General features: G+C 41.6%; 1 protein-coding gene across 1 annotated transcript; it reads left to right on the top strand.

The window, feature by feature from the left end:
* Window positions 1–19,042: 19,042 nt before the first annotated feature.
* ccn2a (cellular communication network factor 2a) lies at window positions 19,043–21,867 on the top strand. Its single transcript, XM_084560917.1, has 5 exons — window positions 19,043–19,339; window positions 19,520–19,736; window positions 19,849–20,100; window positions 20,210–20,421; window positions 20,531–21,867. Exons 1-5 carry the CDS (start codon window positions 19,277–19,279, stop codon window positions 20,825–20,827), a joined length of 1,041 nt encoding a protein of 346 aa, XP_084417043.1. The 5' UTR covers window positions 19,043–19,276; the 3' UTR covers window positions 20,828–21,867.
* Window positions 21,868–22,743: the final 876 nt, after the last annotated feature.

Genomic DNA, 22,743 nt, shown 5'->3' on the forward strand with positions numbered 1-22,743 from the left:
TGACTAAATATGACAGTTTAAGTCTGGGAAGATTACTATTCCAATGCTGTTTACATGCGACTGGTGCACAAATATGGATGTAAGACTAATACTATATATACATAGACTTTTTTCATCTATCTCATTGCAGTTATTTGACTAGACAACTCCATATGAGCAGGAACTCACAATCATCATTCACAGATCCTGGTCCTGAGCCCTGAGGGAATTATACCTGTTAATCAGCTGCACTGAAACGTGTTTGACGTCAGAGGAGGACAAAACTAACAGTGCAAGAGTTGTGAAAAGTGTGTGCATGAGTGTGTTTGAGGCAGGTTGGGCTGTTTGGGTCAGAGGTTAAGAGGTGTTGATGGGTGGGGCGCCCGTGGTGGTCGGGTGAAAGGTGCTCAGCAAACACAGCTTGCCGTCACAAACACACCAGATATGTGAACAGCCACCGGTCTGTGGGAGAGACAGAGGGAGGATGAGCGTGCAAGAGAGGCAGGGGAAGGCGGGGAAGGTAGATGGAAAGCTCACGAGAGGGAAAGCGCGAAGGAGGGAGGCCCTCGGTTTACTCACAGTGTTGTGATATCTTCGTCATGTTTCCACACCGGGGGGATTCTCAGACTATTTCCGCTTCTCTGTCTGGCATTTGCCCCTTAACTGTCAAGATATAGCTGCAGCTGATTTTAATAAAGCTCTGATACTAACGACACGACACGGCACGATACGATACGATACGATACGATACAATACCGCACAAAACGATTCATGAGTTATTATGTGATATGATAAATTACAATATATGTTACAATACGATAAATTGCGATACGATAAGTTGCGACACAATACAAAAAGTTACACTACCATCATTTACGATACGATACGATACGATGCGATGCGATGCGATACGATACGATACGATACGATGAGAAGTGAGATTATGCTCAGAAATGCTTATTTACTGGTGAGATGAGATTAATTGAATTGATGTAATTAAATGAGATTAATTAAACTGTTGAGATGAACTTGGGCAACTCACAAGGCAACATGACATGGTGCTGAATGACAAGATGAAAAGACGTTACCTTGGATTAACTGAAATAAAATTACCTTGATGAGATGAACTTTATTAATGTGGCGTAATAAGTTTGACACATAACTCAGCAGAAATTTGGAAGATGTTCACAAGTTTAACAAACCACGAGTATAGGCCCACATGGGAGGCTCTACCGAGAAGATTTTTATTTTATTTTATTCATGCAGTTTTGTGCACCTTTTATTAATCTTACTTCAGAGTTCAAGCAGCCGTTCAATTCAGACAAAGAGACACAACAAGCTAAACAGGATCAAGAAAGTCTAAGAGCTAAATCCATCCCCATGTTTCTCTTCTGACTGGTTCAATCCGACCCTCAAAGGCACAAAATCTGCCTCCACATCAAACGTTTTCCTTTTAGATCTCAGTATAGACATTTGCTTTTTGCCTCAATTTATCCCGGGAATATTTGCCAAGAACACATGCTTTCTTTCATCAACACCCTACTTCACACGTACAAAGTTACACACATTCATACCTGGCAGCTGACCAGAGCGACCACAGTCTTCTACTGTTGGTCCAGTGGGCAGCTCCACTGGAGCAATTTGGACGTCCAGAAAATTGCTCAAGGGCAATTCTATGGCATTAGCTGAAGGAGAGGGGAGCAGGTCACATTCGCTGCATTTTTCTTGGCAAATCCAAGATCCATCTCAATCTTCTCATCAGCCTGCTTGTCTAAACTTAAGGTCTGTACATATTGGAACCGGACCCTTTGTGTAATGACAGACATTAATGAAAAAAATTCTGCTTTCAGTGAAAGGACTTTTGGAAAGCTTTGGCAACTAATCCATATAAATATTAATATAGTGGATATAAATATTTATTCTCAGAGCAAAATTTGGATCTTTCTACAGCAGTAGGCTAAGAACATATTCTACCAGTCATCAGTGACAGTCCTCATTAAAGTCATAATTAATTAATAACTAATTAATAGTCAAGTTTAATTTTCTCTCTGTTAGGAAGAAACAAGACCAAGACTAGCAGCCCTGCTAAATGCTAATGTCAACATAATCATGCTACCAAGCTGTTTAGCAGTTAAAATGCTTACTAAGTTCACTATCTTAGTTTAGCATGCTAACATTCGCTAATTAGCATCATACACAAATCAGAGCTGAAGCTGATGGGAGTATCATTATTTTTGTAGGTATTCTGCAAACCTTTTACTTAACGCCGTGCCATATCACTTTAATGTAGTTCATCTTGAAATTTTTAAAAAGAGAGTAAGTCACGGGATTAAAAGTCATTCATTAGGATACAAAATTTGGATCACGAATACTGACAATCAATCTATAGTTGCTGAGAGTGTTTGGACCAAAGTTTGAACCAGATTGAGGCTTCTATCCCAAAACAGATGTAAGATATCATAATTAATTTGCTGTTTGTGATTACCTCTGATTAAGTTCTGAAGAGATACTTTGACATTATGATTCAAAAACCCGTGCCAGACGGCATGGATCGTCATCCTCAGTGGTTTGACTGAGGCACTCGGTGTTCCAGTCAAACGGCTCAGAGCTCACCTTCTCATAAGAGCCCTGCCTTCATGCGGATACATGTTGCTCTGCTCAGACCAGTCTGAACTGCCCTTCTCTAGGACACGGCCGCTACAGCATCAAACGATATTTTTAATCAAGTGGTCAAAAGCTATTGCACAAACATTCTAAAGTAGCTTAGGTCAACAGTGTCCCAGAGCCTGTTCTGTTAGCTGGAATGCTCCTGTATGCTGCAAACAGGCCTCTCTTTGTGTTTCAGTCCAGCAGCCTCACGCCACAGCGCACCGCTCTGGAATCCTGTTTGTTTTCTTTCAAATTTCTCAACCTAGTTCACTCCGATGTGGAAGCGCAGTGTGCCGCGTGTGTATGTGCTTACTGTGTTTTAAGGTGTGCATCTGTGTTTGTACCGGTGCTGCAACAGTATGGCTCATTGAGCATGTGCTCATTTTAAGCCAGTGCCAAAGTTCACATGCTTCAAAGTGGAACATACTGAAGAGAGAAAATATATAAATTCTGAGTCTGTGTAAATCCAGCCAGCCCTGGTGTAGGTTGTTCATGTGAAGAGTAACAGATAAATGCCTACTGGACTGAAATCAGCTTTCTGTGGCCAACAGGCCTGGTTTTTAATTTCAGTTTCAGTCAATGAAATGCATTTTTTTCCAACAAAATTTGTTCTCGTAATTTTCTGTGTCTGATTGAAATACTAGTTTTCCTGAATACTTCTATTACTGAGACAAGCTATTTAAAAACAAAAGAAAAATGAAGAAACTGAACTTTACTTTGTTGTTTTGCATTTCTGTACTCCCACACATCCACTTCCAGTCAATCTACTTATCTAACCAATAATCTGCAATTATCCACAATACAGAGAGCTTGTTAACACCTTCTCTGCTGACTGGACAAGCGCCTCAGGTCTCCCGTCTCCCTCTTTAAGTCCTCCTCCCCCTTTATCCTCATTTTCAGTGTTGGCTGACCAAACCAGAGGAATTCATTATCCCGGAAACCTTGCAAAACAGTGTGAGCCGAGCAAAGCAAAGCAATTCTTCTTTCCTGCAGCTTCCCGACAATGAAATCATTGCAAAACAATCAGCCATTACTTATACTGATGTTCTCTTGCTGTGTGAACTGTAACCCCCATTATCAGGAGGCCATGCTATTATCCTGACCAGCTCGGTTGTGACTGTAAAAGGGTCCTTGCTGTAAGTAAACTGTCAGGCACATTGCCATCCTGGTTCTAAGACTGAATACACTCTGTTATCCTTATTTAGACAACTTCACAAAAGATGAGAGGACTTGTATTTGCATATTTTATTATGAATAAGGTCATTCTCCTATATTAAGTGTAAATGAGGCAGTCATTTCAACAGTTGACTGGTCGGCTCAGTCTTAATTGGATAAACATTATTTTTATAAATACCTCCAGAGGTATTTATACAATATATGGGGCTAAAGCCTATCCTAGCACATGCTGAGCAGGCAGGTGTGGTTGATCTCGGACAGGTCACCAGTCTGTCACAGGGTTCACACATAATTTATAGACGGACAACCATTTACATTCACACCAACAGGCAATTTAAAGATGGCAATTTACTTAAAGTGCTGAGCCAAGGAAACGTGTGCAGAGAAGGGTGAGAGCTCCACTCAGAAAAACCCAAGCATAGGCAGTGGTGGCTTGGGTAGCAGAGTTGTGTTTTTCACTAATTGCAAGACTGGCAGTTCAATAGCCAGCCCCTCCACTTGCTTAAGTGTCCATGGCCAAGACACTGGACCTGAAGTTTCTGGCAGGTGAGCACCTTGTATTATGTGATTGTGTTTGTGAATGAGAAACATTGTAAAGAACGCTGAATATCACCAAGGCAGACAAGCTCTATGTGACATGTGAGTACAGCCATTTACAATAGACGTGTCAACTGGTATTTGTGAACATGTATTACCTGATAATATAAATACATGCTTTAAATGAATACACTGAAAACGGGGTATTCATGAATGGGTAAAAGGACATTTTACATTTCTAATTCTTAAAATATCAAGCGACTCCTTTAAATGACCCGTATGTAGCATTTAGAGGGATCTGTCTCTAATTATCTGTAACTAAGAATACGTTTTTACTAGCTTACAATGAGTCCTCCGTATCTACATAAGAAGATGACCCTCTTCCAATCAGCCCGACATGAACCACTACGTTTCTACAGTAGACCAAAAACATACAAACCAGTCCCTAGCTCTACAGAGGATCTTTCGCTTTTTTACACTAGAGTGTCAGCTTGGATTTGGTTGCCCTATCGCACCCCATGTAGGTCTTCCTAGACACTGGGATTGGGAGGGTTGAGGGAAATGTATTCTGCTTGTTTCAATCTGCAACCTCGCAGCTAGATGTCACTCTGTTCTCCATACTGATCCTTTAAAGTAGTGACCGGTTGCTGAGATTGTTATCCTTGTTTATGTTTCAACTCATTCAAGGAACATAGCAACGTTTTTTTTTTTTTTTGTGTGTGCATGTCATTTGAGAGACATTTGTTCCCAAAAACAGGATGGGTGATGCAATGCATACTCAGCTCTCTTAAAACTGATAAGCCTGTTATATCACATCATATTTGTGAGCATCCATTTCCCCCCTGTCATTTAAACGTTTCTCACGCACTGATGTGTTTGACTCCGTTTCAAACCCTTTACAACTCTGTTTCCAGTAACCTGAGGAAATGCCTTTTCTGGGCTGTCCCACTAAATGCCACATATAGGCGGCCCCTTCTAATACTGCAGGGTAAGCTACTCTGAAAAGCACCTTCAAAATACTCTGCAGGGCGGTGTGTCCTCAATGTTCTGCACCTGCATAAACACACCGAGCCAGGAGAGTGGCCCGCCGCCCTGCCAGGCACACCAAACCACATGTCCAAAAGGCAGGAGAATAACATACCTGGGAACAGTTACCGTGAGAAGCAAAGGTAACACGGAATACAGTCAACCACAAAAGTTCACTTTCAAAAGGCTGGGTAAGTCAGGTACAACCTTCAGTTTGCACATGCTTAATGAAAGTCAGTGGGCCACATAAGGTTTCGATTTTTCAAGTACAGACAAAACATACCGAGTAACAAAATACAGAACACTGCATGTGTGTGATATAAAACAAAGAGCTAGTAAGAGATTTGTGGCTATCGGTGGAAATAAGAGAAGCCAGACAGGTGGAGGAGATGCAGAAAGAGGAAAAAATCTTAAAAACTGAAGTCAGATTGGGTGAGAACAACGGCTCAGAAACTCTGGGGACAATTAAGCAAGGTGAGCGTGTAAAGTGTAAAAGGAAAAATGTGTCGGGACCAGTGAGGGTGAGAAACCAGCTCCTGAGACAGGCGGCGCATTGACACGCTACGACCGAACACCTACATGTCAGACGTACCCTGTAAAGACTCTCCTCGCTGGGACAAGGCTTCATATTCACACAGCATCACACGACACCTCGTAGTTACGTAACTGTCGCACCCTTCAATCATTATACTGTAAGTGAGACCTCACAAGGGACCCCAGCCTTAAATGCTGTATTGCCATATAGCACGAGAGGCTCTGCTTTAGCCAGCGGGCCTCCATGTTTAATCATGGAAGACTCCGAATTGTGCAATTTTCAATAGAAAGTGATTAAGGCTAAGTTTTAGTATTATTTCCTGGGTTTAGAAATATTAACTTTGGATAACAAATGCTTGTTGAGACTGAAAATAAATGATCTCAGAAAGAGGAACAAGCGAACAAGCTGCACTCCTGTTACAGATTTGCTATAAATACGATGTCATAAATGATGATGGGTCTCTGTGTAGTAGACAAAATGCATTACATCAGTTGTTAAACATCTTTTTTGCTTCCAGTGATTTGACAGATACCTGACTTATAGTTCCTTGATGCGTCATCGCCTCCTCTGCCTCTGCTGCTGATGGATACCTTACCCATGACTGAAAACAGCTGGAGAAATAGCAATGAGCTCACAGCTGGTGATGCATGAGACACATTTGGGGGTAACACATATGGACAATGATGCAGCATTTAAGTAGATTAAGACTTGTAAATATGACAAAGTTATAATCCTTCAAGCAGACATTACAGGAAGATGCTGTCAATGGCCTGTCGTTTGTCGAAAAAACGAGATTCATTTACTCTCAAATTATATTAGCATACTGTGTTTGAAAACCTTTTTGCTAATGTTTAGTTTACCCCTGAAGCACTAGGTCATTTGTTTTAAATTACCACCTGATAAAAAAAAGAAAGAAAAATTGTTACCAGCTGCAGAACTGTTAGACCAAAAAAGAACTCTATGGCTAACAGACGCCGTGGGGAAGTTTGGAGTAAGTCTCTCTGTCCCCATCACCAGGCCATAGTGGACATTTTCACTTCCACTTAATAGAAACCTACAGATTTTGGATTATATAATTGCCTTAAAACATTGAATTATTAACTATTGATGCATTCAACCTTTAAAAGTTCTCAGTGGCAATGCTAACACATTCAATGCAACAGAAATGAAAGACAACCTACGTAATGTCTATTTTAGACATTGTAATACTAGACAGCTTCTTGGTGATGTTATCGCATACATATACAGTTCAGGAACTTCCATGGTCAAAGGGGTTAAAGAAATGGCAAAAGGCTAATGAAGCTAGCTCAAGCAGATGGTTAGCTTAGCATAAAGACTGGACAAAGGGAATCATCAAGGGAATCATGTCACTGTACAACTGAAAAATAAATAAAAAAAAAAAAAAAACTACCAGCAACTCTTGTTTTATGGTTTTGTATCAGATTGTTTTATGTTGCTTGATCTCCATTGAATATATGCAGAATCTGTAGGCAAAGTTTCTGGTTTGTATACTAAAAACATTTTCTGTCAGGTCAGGTAGCAGGTAATGGTGGTTGGACCCAAATGCAGGACATAAAGGGCCGAGGCAGGAGTAAACAAAAATTCCTTTAATTTAAAAAAAAGGAAACTAAAGGCGCTGCCTAAGGCAGGAAATCCAAGAAACAAAAATCAAAACACCATGGAGACAAGAACAAGACATGAACCTGGCAATGAAACAGTATGACACAACAAGGAACAAAGGGGAAGGCAGCGCTATATATACACACAGGGAACAGAGGGGAGACGAGACACAGGTGAAACAAATCAAGACATAGCACAAGGAGAAAGCAATGACCTAATCAGAAGGAAAAACACAGGGAGTAACACATAACAGGAAATCAAGAACTTAACAAAATAAAACAGGAAACAGAAACCCAGGAAAACTAATCACAAAATAATAATAATAATAATACAAATACCTTAAACAAAGCCATTATAGTGGTTATAAACTGTCCAGTTCTAGACGTAGTCTCTCAACTCTTTCTCCATCCTAGTATCTTATACAATGGGCAACGCAAGTAACAGGAAGCGTTGGCCCAGATATCTGCTTTCAGGACATACGGTGGCTAAATCAGAAACTCAGAAACTAAATCAATGCAAAAAGCTGATGAGTTTTAGTATCTCCTCGATTAGCTCTCAGCAAGAAAACAAATAAATGTAAGATTATTTCTTTGGACTTGCTTAAAGCTGAACTAAACATCAGTCATTGCGCACCATTCAGGCTCACAGTCCCCAGGCAGATTTTACTCAACCCTTATTCACCACCACCACACTATTTTATAACTTTTGCGTTGTTGCCCTGATTCACTCGTGGGGAGAGTGGAAAACATGTGTCTAACTGTCTGTGCTGAGGTAGGAGAAACATGTGAAACCTGGGTTGTCTGCTGCCGGCATGACAGCTAGCTGAGTGATAACTCCATCCTGCGTCATCACTTCCTCCTCACTTTGCTGAGGAATCCACCATCCTCTGTTCCAGCTGGGGAATAGTCCGTGTTGTTGTGAAGGGGATGATGGCAGGGTAATATTTTCCACTGCCAGTTTTCAGTGGGCAGGCATGCTGCAAAGTAAAGAGCACACAGTCAGCATGGAAGTCAGCTGTTTTTTTTTTCTATATATCGTTGTCTGCTAATGTCACGCTACCCTCTTAATTTGTGCATGAATTCAGCACCTGAACTTACTTCCTGTTTTTTTGTTTTGTTTTTTTAACTAGCACCACACACAAGAAAGAGTAATTTTTGGTAAATCATAGGATTCAAGAAATGCTCTTGGTAATAACTGAAAGAGCATGACAGGCTGCCACAGAAGCTGCTTTTAGCGAAAGGGAGAGAAACAGTGAATAACAACAGACCAGCTGTGACCTTCTAGCTTGTATTCACATAGACTATCACAGAGGATCTGATTGCCACCAGACCGACAGACAAACAGACAGACACGGGGCGAGGGTGTAGGCTGCAGTCTGACCTTGCAGCTCGCAGACATATGGGGAGAGGCCTTTCGTTCCAGGCACACAGACAGACAGGGAGGGGTCCCGTTAGCCACTGTGCAGAAACTGCATATCTGGAAACAATTAGCGCAGATGGGAACCCCGGCCAGACCGTTTCTATAAGGCACAGCACAATCCTGTCAAAAGCTTGCTGGGAACAGTTTGGTCTCTTTTGTTCACCAAAAACAACCAGTCACAATTCCTTTATATTCCTTAAATTCACTGAGAGCACATTTGTGTTTACACTGACAGCTTAGCAAAAGGGAAAGGCCTTGAAAAGCAATATTTTCACAGCCGTTCATGAAATACAACTAGTGTTTCACCTTTTGTCCATTTACACTGGTCATCTGAAAACTGTGTTCCCTTCTGCAGCGTTCAGCACTAATATAATTAGTCAAAGGACAAATCTGTTGTTGACTTTGAATGTTCTTTCACTCCAGACACCTCACAGATGATTTTTTTTTTCCATCGGTGCCAGAGTGCTTGACCAGGTTTCACTGGTAAAGCCAAAAGCACAGCAGTGATGAGAGGCACTCATCACACGCTTCCCTAATAAAAATGTTTGTGGCTGGAAGATTGTTGAAAGAGTTTTTTTTTAGTGCCAGGATAGGAAGCAGAATCTCTGGGATGGTTTTATATTTAAACCACAGTAAATACTCTGTACTTTCTGAATTTGAGTCATACAGTGTTACTACTATACTGTGTTATGTAAGGACTTTGGACAGTGTGTACAGAAACACAGGATAAAGTCTCGATAGCCTTGTGCTCTGACAGCTTCTTATTCAACACCTTAACCTCAAAGATAAATGTCCATTTAACGGGGCCCTCTGCCAATTTTGCAGACAAAGGTCAGCTTTCATGGTCAGTTCCTTCTAGCCTTAGAAGGAAAAGTCATTATTCAGTGCTACTCTGTTTAGGATGGGTCATAATCATCTTAGCGATGATGTCAGGGTTTTCTACAAACTCATAACAGAAAGCCTGCACTACAGTCCTGGGCGGTGAAATCACACAGGCATGGCCGCTGACTAGGCAAGGAGGGTCTAACAAAATATAATACAAAATATATAGTTTGTATTATGGGAAATGTAGGATAAGCATTTTTGGAGCTTGAACCATACATAAGTCATCTCAGAATCTGCTGTATATAAATATACTATATAAGAGTCTTTAAGAGTCCAAACTTTACGGAAGTGCAAAGGTAATTTGATTGTGTACTGTACATCTTTACTATGAAGAAGTGTACACACACAGTAAGACATTACCAGCGTTGTGGCGCCAAGACAGCACGTACTGTTAATGAACTTCATTGGGTGAACAAAAAAACACCTTGGGCAGTATGAATTAGGAGGGTACTGAGTTGAACTTATCAAAGCTTTGGGGCAATGTAATTGAGGCAACAACCAATGGGAACCAGTAATACAACTGACATGTGACACAAACAAATAGTTTTAATGCTTTATTAACTAAATGATAAATTCAACGGGGACAAGTGAGGACATAATCAGCAAAATCTCTTTCTTCTGTCTGTACCCGGCTGACCGTAGGCAGATGGGTCCCTCCATATGAGCTGGGTTCTGCTCAAGGTTTCTTCCTGTTAAAAGGGAGTTTTTCCTTGCCACAGTCACCTTCAGGCTTGCTCTGGGGGTGTCAGGCCAGGTTTTGTAAAGCGTCTTGAGACGATTTGTATTGTTATTGACGCTATATAAATAAAATTGAATTGAATTGAAAATTAACAATGGCTGGTTGCAACAGCTGCTTCAAGAAGCAACTTTGGACATCAGATTTATCTGCATCGACTACAATTGGAGCTAAAGCTGTGAGGGAATCCTGAAATAACCTCTTCGATTTAAAGCTTCTTTCCATCTAAATGAATAAGGTTTTATAAGAAGTTGCAGATCTATTTGTGTATAAGATAAATAGGCAGTTACAAACAGGTAAACAGCTTGTAAAAAAAAAAAATAGTATGTTTGATTGAGTTGCAGTAAATGGAGATTTGTGTTGCTGGCAGGCTGCGCTAAATAATCTGAAACTAGTCAACAAGCTCTATAGCACGCACACTCTTTTTCTAACAGTAAACAAACAAACTGTAAAAGCAGCCACTAACCTTTATATGAATCTGTATGCCAGCACAGTTCTCCCGCTGACAGCCAGTAAATAACCATCCAGTAAAACAGACACTAAGCACACACTCCGAAAACCAGTTTGACATCTCGGGCGCTCTCACACAAATTTAAATGAAAGTCTAATGATACAAAAACATTCCTCTTATTTGATGTTGAGGAATGTTAAGGTAACATCTTGACCTGCATCGCTGCACATCACCGAGTGAAACACCTGTTGGGGGGAAGGAGAAAGCCACAAAGCTAAATATCTGCTTTTTTCTCTGCTTGAAGGAACATTTACATTGGCAGCGAATGAGACAAAGCAGCAGCGTGTGATTAAAGCCAATGTTTTTATTCAAGGCTTTTACAGGAAGCTAATTAGCTGAGGTATGCAGTCGTGTGCCAAGCTAATAGGGGGAAACTGCCGCTCCTGCAGGGAAGCGGAGGCCTCAGAAAGCTATACAGAATATGTATTTACATTCACAGCTGCATCTGTGAGAGCCACGGGACGTTCAATTTAAACTATTCACAAATGATGTATTTATGTCTTTTCAAACTGACGGGTTGAAAAAAGTTAGGATGTGGTCAAGATAAAAGTCACTTTGAAATGAAAATAAACTGTAGAAGTCACTTGTCTTTGTTTTAGCTCTGTTTTTGGATAGACCATACCCTGAATGACTGAGACTCTTCATTCAACGACATATGGCCAACATCCTTATGCACTTCCACTCAGTGCATCACCTCCTGCTGTTGGTGAACAATATTGAATTTGTTACGATCACACAGTCAAAACCACAGGAATGCAACCAAAAATAAAAACTTCTTTTGACCGTAGCTGCTGCAGTGCACACAGCTGGCCTTGTCAAAAATTCACCTACCACCTTGCACGGAAGCTGCAGCTCTAAATGCTGCCACGCGATTGGTTGTGGGCCACCGTTTTTCTGTTGAATGGCAATTATTGTGTAATTTCCTCATGGTTCTCCATTTTTAAATTTCTTTGTTGGTAACGGCTGACAGGCTTCTCGTGTGTTCATTAAGTAAGTGGATACAGGAGGTAGTTAGCCTAGCTTAGCTTAGACTGGAAGACAGCTGCAGGAAACTGAAAGCCTGGTCTGCTGAAAGTTGCTATGTGTCTCATTAATTTGGTCCATAGACAAAAGCTAAAGCAAATGACTTTTGTGGTGTAAGGAATGATGAATTTGAACTGAAACGTCACGTGAAACATCAAATCGCTGTTTTACTTTTCAGCTTTATAGGGAATTAAGACATTAATTACTGGGCTTTAGTGGGGTTTTTTCAGTTTTTTTTAAGCTTCTTGGAAGATAGAACTCCTCACTGACCTCTGAGCAAGAAGCTAAAAAAGCTATTTGTTAGACTGTTCTTTTAAAAGAAGATCATCAACCTGAATGGGCTTCTGTTAAATGCTCCTATTGTAGCCGAGGCAATGTGTGTGGCCGAACCCGTGCTATATTTAGGAACCAGCATCTGTAAAGTGCAGACCGCCTTTAGGGTCAAAGACACTTCATGACCCTGAGAGTTCACTGGGCTATTTACCGCAGGGCATCTTCAGATGTGAAAAGATGCTCTTGATTGATGCCGATGACTTCACCATGGTGGAGAACTGCCTGAATGGGAAGGACTAAAGTTAGGCAGACAAAACTCTGCTTGGTTTCATCTGACCATCATGGTTCAGTGTGAGGTATGGACATGATGTCTAAGATTAGAAACCCCCCACCTCGACCTCCATCTGAGAGGTCACAGAAACAGAACAGAGGCTGTCCTGGACCCACATGTAAGTTGTGTTTAGATGAAGACCACCTGACTTCCAGATCCATGTGTGTGGCAGTAAATCTACAGCTGAGATGAGTTTCTGTTGTTTGTTGAAAGAGTCCCAGTCCAGAAATTCTCATCAGTGTCTCTAGTCTAAACAATATCTGCAACGCAGGATTTAAATAGGCAGTTTCCACTCTCTCTCTCTGCCTTTAACGTTTCAGCCATGCATCCGTTCCCCTCGTTATATCCGTACAAATGTTCCCAGGCACTCAGTCTATTGCGAGTTTCCACCTGTGAGCTTCTTTTACGGCCAGTCAAAAATGCTTTGTTCGGAAGAGATGAAAGTGATACACCTTCTTTCTTTTCTTCTAACTCAATGATTTATGAGAAAATTTTACCAAAAATGTAATCCACCTTTCAAGTACGGCCCTCTGGCAGCAAACAGTGAGCGTATTATACCTCGGCCCATTACCCCAAGTAATCTTAAACCCAACTATTTTGTGCAGGCTGTGCCTGAAAAAGATTGGGTCTCATGCATGTTTCCAGGCTGAACATTTTCCACCACTCTGGGCTTTAAATAGACACAGTTTCCATCCTGACAGTTCATCTGCCCACCAACCCCATTGTTAAATCTGAACAAATCATCCCAGGCTCCAGATCCATTATTAGTTTCCACAGCTTGTCTCTTCATAGACAGGCTTCAAAAAGTTTCCATCAGTTTCCAAGTCTTTCATCTGTCAGTAATTGACCCGTCCCTTCTCCATTGTTAAATGGCAACAGATCACCGTCCAATACATTTAAAAATGTTCCCCTTGAGTGTTTTTGCAGACAGGCTCCAAAGTGTAGACGAAGGCAGCAATTTACTTTCCCAACACATCTCCATTAGCCTGATTGCTCTGTTGATGAAGTACTCATATAGCAGATGACACAGGAATGTTGAGCACTTATTCAACTGTCTTGGCAGTGTTGTTCGCTTGTTCTGCATTCCTTATTAGTGGGCGTACGCACAAAAAAATGTGCACTGTGCTTGCACACAGATTTCAGACACTTAAAATGTCTGAAATCTTAATAAATGACAAAGTAACAGTATTTTCTCTCCTGTTTGCAGCCGTGTTGCGTACAACTTTTCCACTCTCACTGCCTCTCAGCGGGCAGCCAAAAGAGTTCAAAGGGGCAGAAATATGCAGGCAGGAAAATCATTTTGAGATCCTGGTTTCGTGTTCAGTTTATACAGTGGTATATACGTAGATGGTCTGTTTGAAGGCTAAAGACATGGAACATTCCTCAAATAGTCTGCCAGCTACCACTAATGGAATCCAGTTTAATGGAGAGCTGAGTGCAGGTAAGACAACTAAAGCTTCAAATGTGGACCCAGTTTGAGAAAAACACGCTGGGTTTCCATTCACATATACATATACATATACATATACATATACAGTATGCTCATAATGAAGCTATAAAGTGGATCAACATCAACAGATTTAAACATTCCTTTGAGTAGGATTTAATGCAGGACTGTTGTACTAGACTGCATTAGCATATACTGGTTGTTCCTTATAAACTGGGAACAGAGTGCACAAATAAAGTCCACTAAGTACTTTTGCATGCCTTGGACAAATGCATCCACAAACCTCACACACTTTTTTCTTATGGAAAGTACACAAAAGTTAATGAAAGACAGACGATTTTAGAAGCACTGCGTGTACCAAAAACGTCCACAGCGAAATTATAGTCTGACCTAGTGTGGAAAAAAAATGCAACCTCAGAACAGAATGTTTGGTGCGACTTTTAATTTTGCTGTTTATCTTCCTGTTTAACTTTCAAAGTGCTGGGAAGGTATGACTGCAGCCGCGCTGAATGTGGGCAGTGTACGGCAACCATGGAAACGGTGAGAAGATGCCCGAAAGCACACAGAGGCCTGCTCTGTGACGTCGGCGTCAGGTATGATATCATCAACCGTGGTGTGATGGAACGCGCGCACACATGAGGTGTTTAAGAAAACTGGCAATAATTTCCACTTTCAGTGCCTGAAGGAGACGCTACATGAGGGAAGAGTTGTCGTCGGGAGCTGACGCAGGCCTATAAAAATGTAGCCTGGTCAGACACCACTGAGTTTGTCATCTCCTCCTAGCTGACACGATTTCTGTGGCCTTCTGTGGTGATGTCACACAGTAGCTATTAAAGCAGCGCTAACGTAATGAGGCTATAACTAGAAGGCAGCAAGTTGCATAAATCTGGACCAGGATAGGAGGGAGGCCTTGACCTGGAATTACTGTTCAAGTCACATGACCTTAGGTGTGACCTAAGAGCTAAATCAGGAACATCACTTTATTCTGTTGGTGTGGCTTTAGTCTTAAAAATAATAGCAAAGCCTACCATTTCCACTTTTAAATATGGTGTCAGCCTTATTACTCAGACTAACGCCAGTGTTCTGTAAACAGTAGGATCACTCTTGGCCCTGTACAGACTATGATTGCATAAGATATTACTGCAATCCTATTGCAATTTTCACACGTTTCAGACTTTTACATTGTTGATAAAAGTTTGGAAAACTGTTTGACATCTGAAGTGCATACAGGAATCAAGGAGTGACATTTTCCATCTCTCAGTGGTGGGACATTATTCGGAGGGATCGTCATAAAGTGGCTACTTTTAGTACTGTTACATTAACAATATACCACAGAAATGAGTGCATATGAAAGTGGCTAATCATAGGAAAGACCCCCGACAGAAAAGCTCAACGGGATAGTTGCTCAGTTCTCTATGGGGCGTGGTAGCATCTTTCAGCTCAGTGTTTTGGTTTTCTGCCCTGTAAATGTACTGTTTTGATTCAGTCTCTCCATTTGCGTTCAGCTGCAACAGAAAGCTGTTTTCATCCCAAAAAGTTTGGAAAAACACACAACAAGCCCAGCACCATATGGCAGACAGACACAAAAGCAAAAACAAACAAGCTGGTGAACGTAGTGGAGAGTTACATAACTAAAGAGCCATTTGTGTGTATACAGCATGTGGGACGTGTAAATGCGCTGTTTGTTTCCTACAACAATGCGAAAATCCCATTTAAATGTCACTGTGTAGACTTAATACACTGAACAATACATTTTCCAGTGTGTAAAAGCGGTTCAAGGTCAGACAGATATGTTTTACAGCACTGCTGCCAACAAGTACAAAGCTGCACAGACTCCCCTGACATTGTATCACCACAGTTCCATTACTGATTTTAACCCACAGCAACTGTCTTAGACAAATATCTCAGTCTATACTTAGCCTTGACATATCTGAGCCTACCACACACAGAGCCATATGTTTCCTTTGGCCACCGCAGGCATCCCGTCCACACATCCAGATCTGCAAAACAGTGGGTATGCAGCCAGGGAGCCTGCTGATATTCAGCACAGGAAACCCTGAGGCTCACAGGCCAAGCTCAGTGAACATTCACTCACAAGCAAAACAACCATTACCATAACAACGCCCAGACAAACATCTTAAATTGCTGTCGGACATTTTAAATCTTTTGGTATTCACTTGCAGATTCTTTTGTCATAGTCAATCAGATACAAAGCACTGATAAACTGCTGAAGTTGTTTTATATAACCGATAACATTTGATTTACTGTGGTGGCTAAAAGATATCAAAATGTGTCATCAATGGCACATTGTGTTAAACTACTCAAAGGACGCAAATTCCCCCAGGATGTTTCTTTATCTTCAGATGAAATTCACTAAAACCATGCAAAAAATTTCCTGTGAAGTAAAGAAAATGACTTTATAAACAGCCCGACTGGAACGAGATTGCTCTGCGTGTCAGATAACAGTGTCTGAGTGTTGTTTTGCACTGTGGCAGGAGCACGTTCCTCCATCAAGCTGTTTCCTTTAGATATCCTGGAACTCGTGTTTGGGTCCTGGGGCAGTAATGACTGACAACACACACACTCACACACACTCACACACACTTTCCCTGGTCTGTTTTGACAGACACACGCTACACTTTCACTCACGTCTGTGGTCAGAAGGTCTAGTAGGAGTCCCTACTGTACTGAGCCAGCATACAGAGAGAACATATCCTTATTAGGAAAAGAGTAGACGCCCTAATATGGGGAAGCTTCCTCTGTAGTAAGAGCCCAGTCTGCTGGCTTCTCACTCACATTCCTTCTGCTCCAGGTTTCTCTGGGAGTTTTTCATTTCCGATTCGCTGGCTGGAGAAAGAGCAGGACCGCCTTTCATAAGAGTCTAGCCTGGTGTGTGATCCCCTTTTTTTCTCTTTTTTTGAAAAAATACACAAACCTCCGTCTAGCCTTTTTCCTGCAATCCTCCTCTTTGGGGTTTGATGTAGTAAAATAAGCCCGGCCAGGGACAGGGTACACCTGGCCTTTCAAGTTCGTCACAGACTAAACCTCATTAGGCAGGTGAGAAGTCAGAGAGCATGTAGGCTTTGTTCCTGCTATATCTGCACACCTTCATGGGTCGGGCACTTTGGCTGAAGTCGACTCAGGATTTTTAATCATCATTTATCCTGACTAAGACCCAGCCGAGTCAAAATGTCCAGTCAAATGTGAAATGAAAACCTCCCGTCTTTGTTTTCAACAGAATCCTCTGAAAAATGTCTAGGGGAAGTAAGAAAAGCTGCCTAATGCTCAAAATCGACAAACATCCATTTCTGGAAGTACCCCTGAGACGAGAACATTAGCCTTTGTTCCTTTAATAACTTGTCCTGCATACCTTGGCTGGGCTGATTATCCAGCTCAGGTAACGCAGTCAACTGACCATCTGGGTCATCTTTTAGTATTCAACAGCACATTTCTTCAGACACACATGTGCATTTACATAGAGTTTGTTGAACATTGACCGGCAGGGACTTTGATGATTTGTTTAAAATCTGAATAAACTCCATTGTACTGATGAGAAAATTAGTCTAGTAGTTTGAATTTCTGACTGGTTCGTAAAAATAGTATAGTATGTATACATAACTTGAGTATTTACAGTTGAAACTTTGTACTTATTATTATTTATTTTTTTTCTTTCTCTTCTAGCTCACTAAGCATGTCAGGACCCTTCAGATTTATCTTGTGTCCCTTTGGAGGGGACTTGCACCCTAGGTTGGGTACCACTGGTCTGCACTACCAAACTCTATACACAGAGAGATAAATCAAGCTACACCACAACCAGTTAGTAAAATGCTGTTTAAACCTTAAACTACTATTGCTTAACAATCTAAAACTGTAATGTGTTTATGATTGTATCAGTCATTAAGGACAATTTACTTTCACTTTAACAATTTCAAGTACATTTATCTAATAATATGTTTTTGTTGCAACACTTTACCTTGAAATGGTGTGTTTTTATATTACAGCAGTGCTACTGTTGCAGTTTGTAAGAAATCTACATATAAACATTTAAATGATTTTGCAATGTAAGTAAATAATAATCCTTCAATTATTGCTTCACACAATTTGATCAAAATGCTCCATACATGTAAATTAGATCATAACTCATCCTTAATGTGTTTCAATGAACAATACACCAACCTGCAGTTCACCCACTGATGTCAGTGGACAAAAATGCAAGTGCAGTGTGCCAGACATAACCGCAGCGGTACAGAAGACAAAGTTACAAGACGGCAGCGCTGGAACGAGCACCTTGACAGATAACCGGCTCAAGTTAATGAATTTCCTCTCCCAGACCGCTGGCTGTTAATTTACTAAAGTGCAGGGTGTTTGTGTGTCTTTGAAGGCAAAGCTGAGGAATGCTGTTGTGGGCTTAAAGTCTTAACCGCCAGTTACACATCAATCAGTTGATTTAATCGCTGCATGTTTTTGCATTTTTATGAGCTTCTACCTGTTGTTTTTAGCTGCTCTTCATGTAAACGTCTTTGTGGCTTTTCTTTTGAACTGTGCCGACTTTTCCTTTTTCTTCTTCTTCTTCTTCTTCTTCTTTTTTTTTTTTTAGTTAATATTTATACGTACGACTGTCTGTTTGTGAAGTCAGTCTTCAGGAATTCCCAGTGTGGGGTCCCAGGCCTCTAGCCAGACTTAACCTCCCATTCCAGATGAAAGCTGCTCTGAGAGGGATGGTGTTGTTTGGCCGAGCAGCAGAGCCTTGCCTTCAGACGGCAGGAATGTGGGATGTCTGGAGTGGGGGTCAGGAAGCGAGGAAAGAATGCCAAGTATGTCCATGTTTGTCCAGGGCTGGCTCTCCATTCAGCCCCCAGTGACGTGCTGCGAGGGCCAGCGAGTATAAAGGGAGCTCAACTCTGCAGTCAGAACTCAGATCAGCTCCTCTACCGAAGCTAAACTCTAGCTTTCACCAAGAAAGAAACAAGACTGTGACCGGAGCGGCAGTTTGAAACTCTACAAGGCAAACGAGACAAGAGATCAACTTGATCAGAGAAGTTTCTCAAGCTCAAACTCTGAGACTAAAGGAAGATTTTCTCCACGAAGCTTTTGGAAGAAACTAAAGTTATAACTAAAAGGAAGAAAAGATGTCTGCTGGAATGAAGAAAACGATTGTGCTGCCTCTTCTGTGCATCATGCTCTCTTACATGGTAAGCAAAACTTACTTTTGTGTTGCTGAAGGTTTTAGTCAATCTTTAATCATGTAAACTTTAAACAACATCAATTTTAACCTTAAAAGACATTGTGTGCTTAGTCTGCTGGATTTGTGACTATAGTGAACAATGTGGGCATGATATTTACTGGAGCTTGCGTCTGTGTGTGTTTCTCAGGCTGCTGGTCAGGAGTGCAACGGCCAGTGTTCGTGCCCTGCCACCCCTCCTCAGTGCCCACCAGGAGATAGCCTGGTGCTGGACGGCTGTGGCTGCTGCAGGGTCTGTGCCAAACAGATGGGAGAGCTCTGCACTGAGAAAGATGTCTGTGACCCACACAAAGGCCTCTACTGTGACTTCGGAGCCCCCAACAACAGACGCATAGGAGTGTGCACAGGTGAGCCCCCTGATAGCTTCTTTGGGAGCTTACCGTATATCCCTACAGACTAAAATACCATCAGAGGATGAAACAAATCGTGACCTTTCCCCTTGCAATTTGTGTCCCACAGCTCGAGAGGGTGCCACCTGTGTGTTTAGCGGCATGGTGTACAAGAGCGGAGAGACTTTCCAGAGCAGCTGCAAGTACCAGTGTACCTGTCTGGACGGAGCCGTGGGCTGCGTCCCCCTTTGCTCCATGGACATCCGGCTGCCCAGCCCGGACTGCCCCATGCCGAGACGTGTCAAGGTGCCAGGAAAGTGCTGCGAGGAGTGGGAGTGTGATTATCCCCAAAGAAACAGCTTCGTGGGCTCTGCTTTGGCTGGTAAGAGAATTACTTCTGTATCATAGTGTAGATTTAAAGGAGACTACAGTTTAACAGTTCAGTGATGTAATCAGTATTTCTAATCCAGTCTTTCCTTCTGTGTTTACAGCATACAGAGAGGAGGAGACCTATGGCCCAGATCCTTCTTTGATGAGGGAGAACTGCCTGGTTCAGACGACTGAATGGAGCGCCTGCTCTAAGACCTGCGGCCTTGGGATTTCTACCAGGGTCACCAATGATAACCGCGAATGCCGCCTAGAGAAACAGACCCGGCTGTGTATGGTGCGACCATGCGAGTCCCAGCTGGAGCAAAGCATTAGGGTGAGTTCTAGTTAAACAGCACCGCTCTCATGATCTCCAGCGATACAATATCAGAACACAGTTACTAAAGAATGCCTGCTGACGTTGTTTCTCATGTGCTTTCCTGCAGAAAGGGAAAAAGTGCATCCGTACTCCTAGACTCTCCAAGCCCATGAAGTTTGAGATCTCTGGCTGCACCACCACCAAGTCCTACAGGCCTAAGTTCTGCGGCGTCTGCCTGGATGGCCGCTGCTGCACCCCCCACAGGACCACCACCCTGCCCATGGAGTTCAAATGCCCTGATGGACAAGTCATGAAGAAGCACATGATGTTCATCAAGTCCTGTGCCTGCCACCACAACTGCCCCGGGGAGAACGACATCTTCGAGTCCATGTATTACAAGAAGATGATGGGAGACATGGCATGAGCCACTGAAAGACACTCAGAGCTTTTAACTTGAAAACAAACAGAACTCCATCTCATTTTGCAGCTCAGTATATATGTTCTTAATGTTTTATCTTGTCATTTTCTCATTGTAAAAGTAGTCCAGACACTTGTCTTAGTGTCTGTGTGTTTCGTATGGCTGGTGCACGTCAGCCACATAGACTCAGACAGAGGGTTGCCTAGCAGCTCCAAGATTCCTGCACTATAACTTCTTGTTTTCTTTTTTTTTTTTTGTTTTGTTTTATGACAGACCTACTGTCAGGTTTCCGCCCATATCCCTTGAAATCCTTTTAACAAAACCGTCCATTTTACTGTATGCATTTTTATACCTTATCTAGACCTTGACCTCCTCTGTAAATGAGGTGTCTAATGAGTCCCCCAACCCTCCAAGTCCGAGACCAGACCTGCAAACTCTAAGCAGCTGTATAGGGAGCACGCAGACCACAGCAAGCCAGTGTTCCCCTGTCCAAACAGGTCTGAATGTGTCCTTGTGTGTGCATGTGTGCATGTGTGTGTTTGATAGTGCAGACCTAAATGTCAGCCTTGTGTGTGTGTGTGTATACACGGTTCACTCTGCTTACAGAGTGGAGGAAAGGTCAGAGTTTCCGCCCAACAGCGAGCAGCATGCTGAGTTTAGGGTTAGATAAGGAACACAGTGGGCTTTGCCACGGCACTGAGAAAAGATAAAAAAAAAGAAGAAGCAAGTGTTGACTATTACTGATTCAGGTCAGATGGAAGAAACCGAGCATCTATAGGTACAAAGTGTCTATTTTGTACAAAAATAGAAGACTGGAAGAATTGCAATTTCATTCCTTTTTTATTGTTGATGTGTAAATTGTGTATATTTTTGTACAGTTTAAGTTAATTTAAAAAGCCAAATTTGTTCTGTGCTTCAAAATGTATCATTAGTGTTTTTTTTCTTTCTTGTCAGCAGTATTTTGTACTATTTTATTGAGAAGTGTGACAAAAATGTTACATGTTTCACTTTGTAGCTGGAAATAAAATCTTATATTTTTATACAAACCTGAGCTCTCTAGTGGGTTTCTCTTCAGTTTTGAGACATACAGGATGTTATCTGACTGTGATTTAGTCCCTCACCTGACATTTGAAAGCACATTTAACAGAGACAGGACTCATAAGTTAGATCACTATCTAATTTTAACTTTTAATATCTCAAAGGGGTTACGTAATCATGAAATCAAATATCTCTCAAAGTCAAACAGTTACCATATCAGGTCTGCATCTGAAGTGAATAAAAATGGAAAATGAGCTAATCATGAAGGACATTTCTTCATATTTATGCTAACAGATATAAACTGTGATAACAAACACAATATGTTCCACAATTTATCCGTACACACACCTTATACACATCTCACATGTTTGTGACTATTGACTACACTCATCAGGGTTTAGGCAACTGCTGCAACGCTCTGCAAGAAAACCATGAGTTCATATGCAACAGACAACTAGAATGACACAGGGGACAGGAGGCCTTTTTCAAAATGATTGTAATTTGAAAGAACATATTTGAAATGTAATAGTATATGGGTTGTAGCAAATCGTTCTTACATGTTTTTCTGTGATTATCAACTCAAGACAAGGTGGGAAAAATGTAACCTTAACGTCAACGAACAGAATGACTGTGGTGGCCTTTCAAATGCTCCCCTAAGACAGCACTCACCTTTGGAAGCGAGGCCTGATACAGTCTAATGTCGCCATCTGGTGCCCTTTCCACTTCATCATAATGAATATTTTACAAGATGTGCAGCAGTGAAGTAGATTCTTAGAGGAAAAATGTGTGAATAACTGAAGGGGCACATCTGTCATAGCTATAATAGCTGGCTGAACAGCATACCGTTTAGTTTTATAAAGTTCTAAATGTAATATATCCAGTAA

The sequence above is a fragment of the Chelon labrosus genome, assembly GCF_963514085.1.
Source record: "Chelon labrosus genome assembly, chromosome: 14".
Lineage (NCBI taxonomy): Eukaryota > Metazoa > Chordata > Actinopteri > Mugiliformes > Mugilidae > Chelon > Chelon labrosus.

What these genes read in the sequence shown, in the direction of transcription:
- ccn2a (XM_084560917.1), top strand. Translation starts at nt 19,277, where the DNA reads ATGTCTGCTGGAATGAAGAAAACGATTGTGCTGCCTCTTCTGTGCATC. An exon ending in GCATCATGCTCTCTTACATG is followed by an intron (nt 19,340 to 19,519) that starts GTAAGCAAAACT and finishes TGTGTTTCTCAG; the next exon opens with GCTGCTGGTCAGGAGTGCAA. An exon ending in ACGCATAGGAGTGTGCACAG is followed by an intron (nt 19,737 to 19,848) that starts GTGAGCCCCCTG and finishes TGTGTCCCACAG; the next exon opens with CTCGAGAGGGTGCCACCTGT.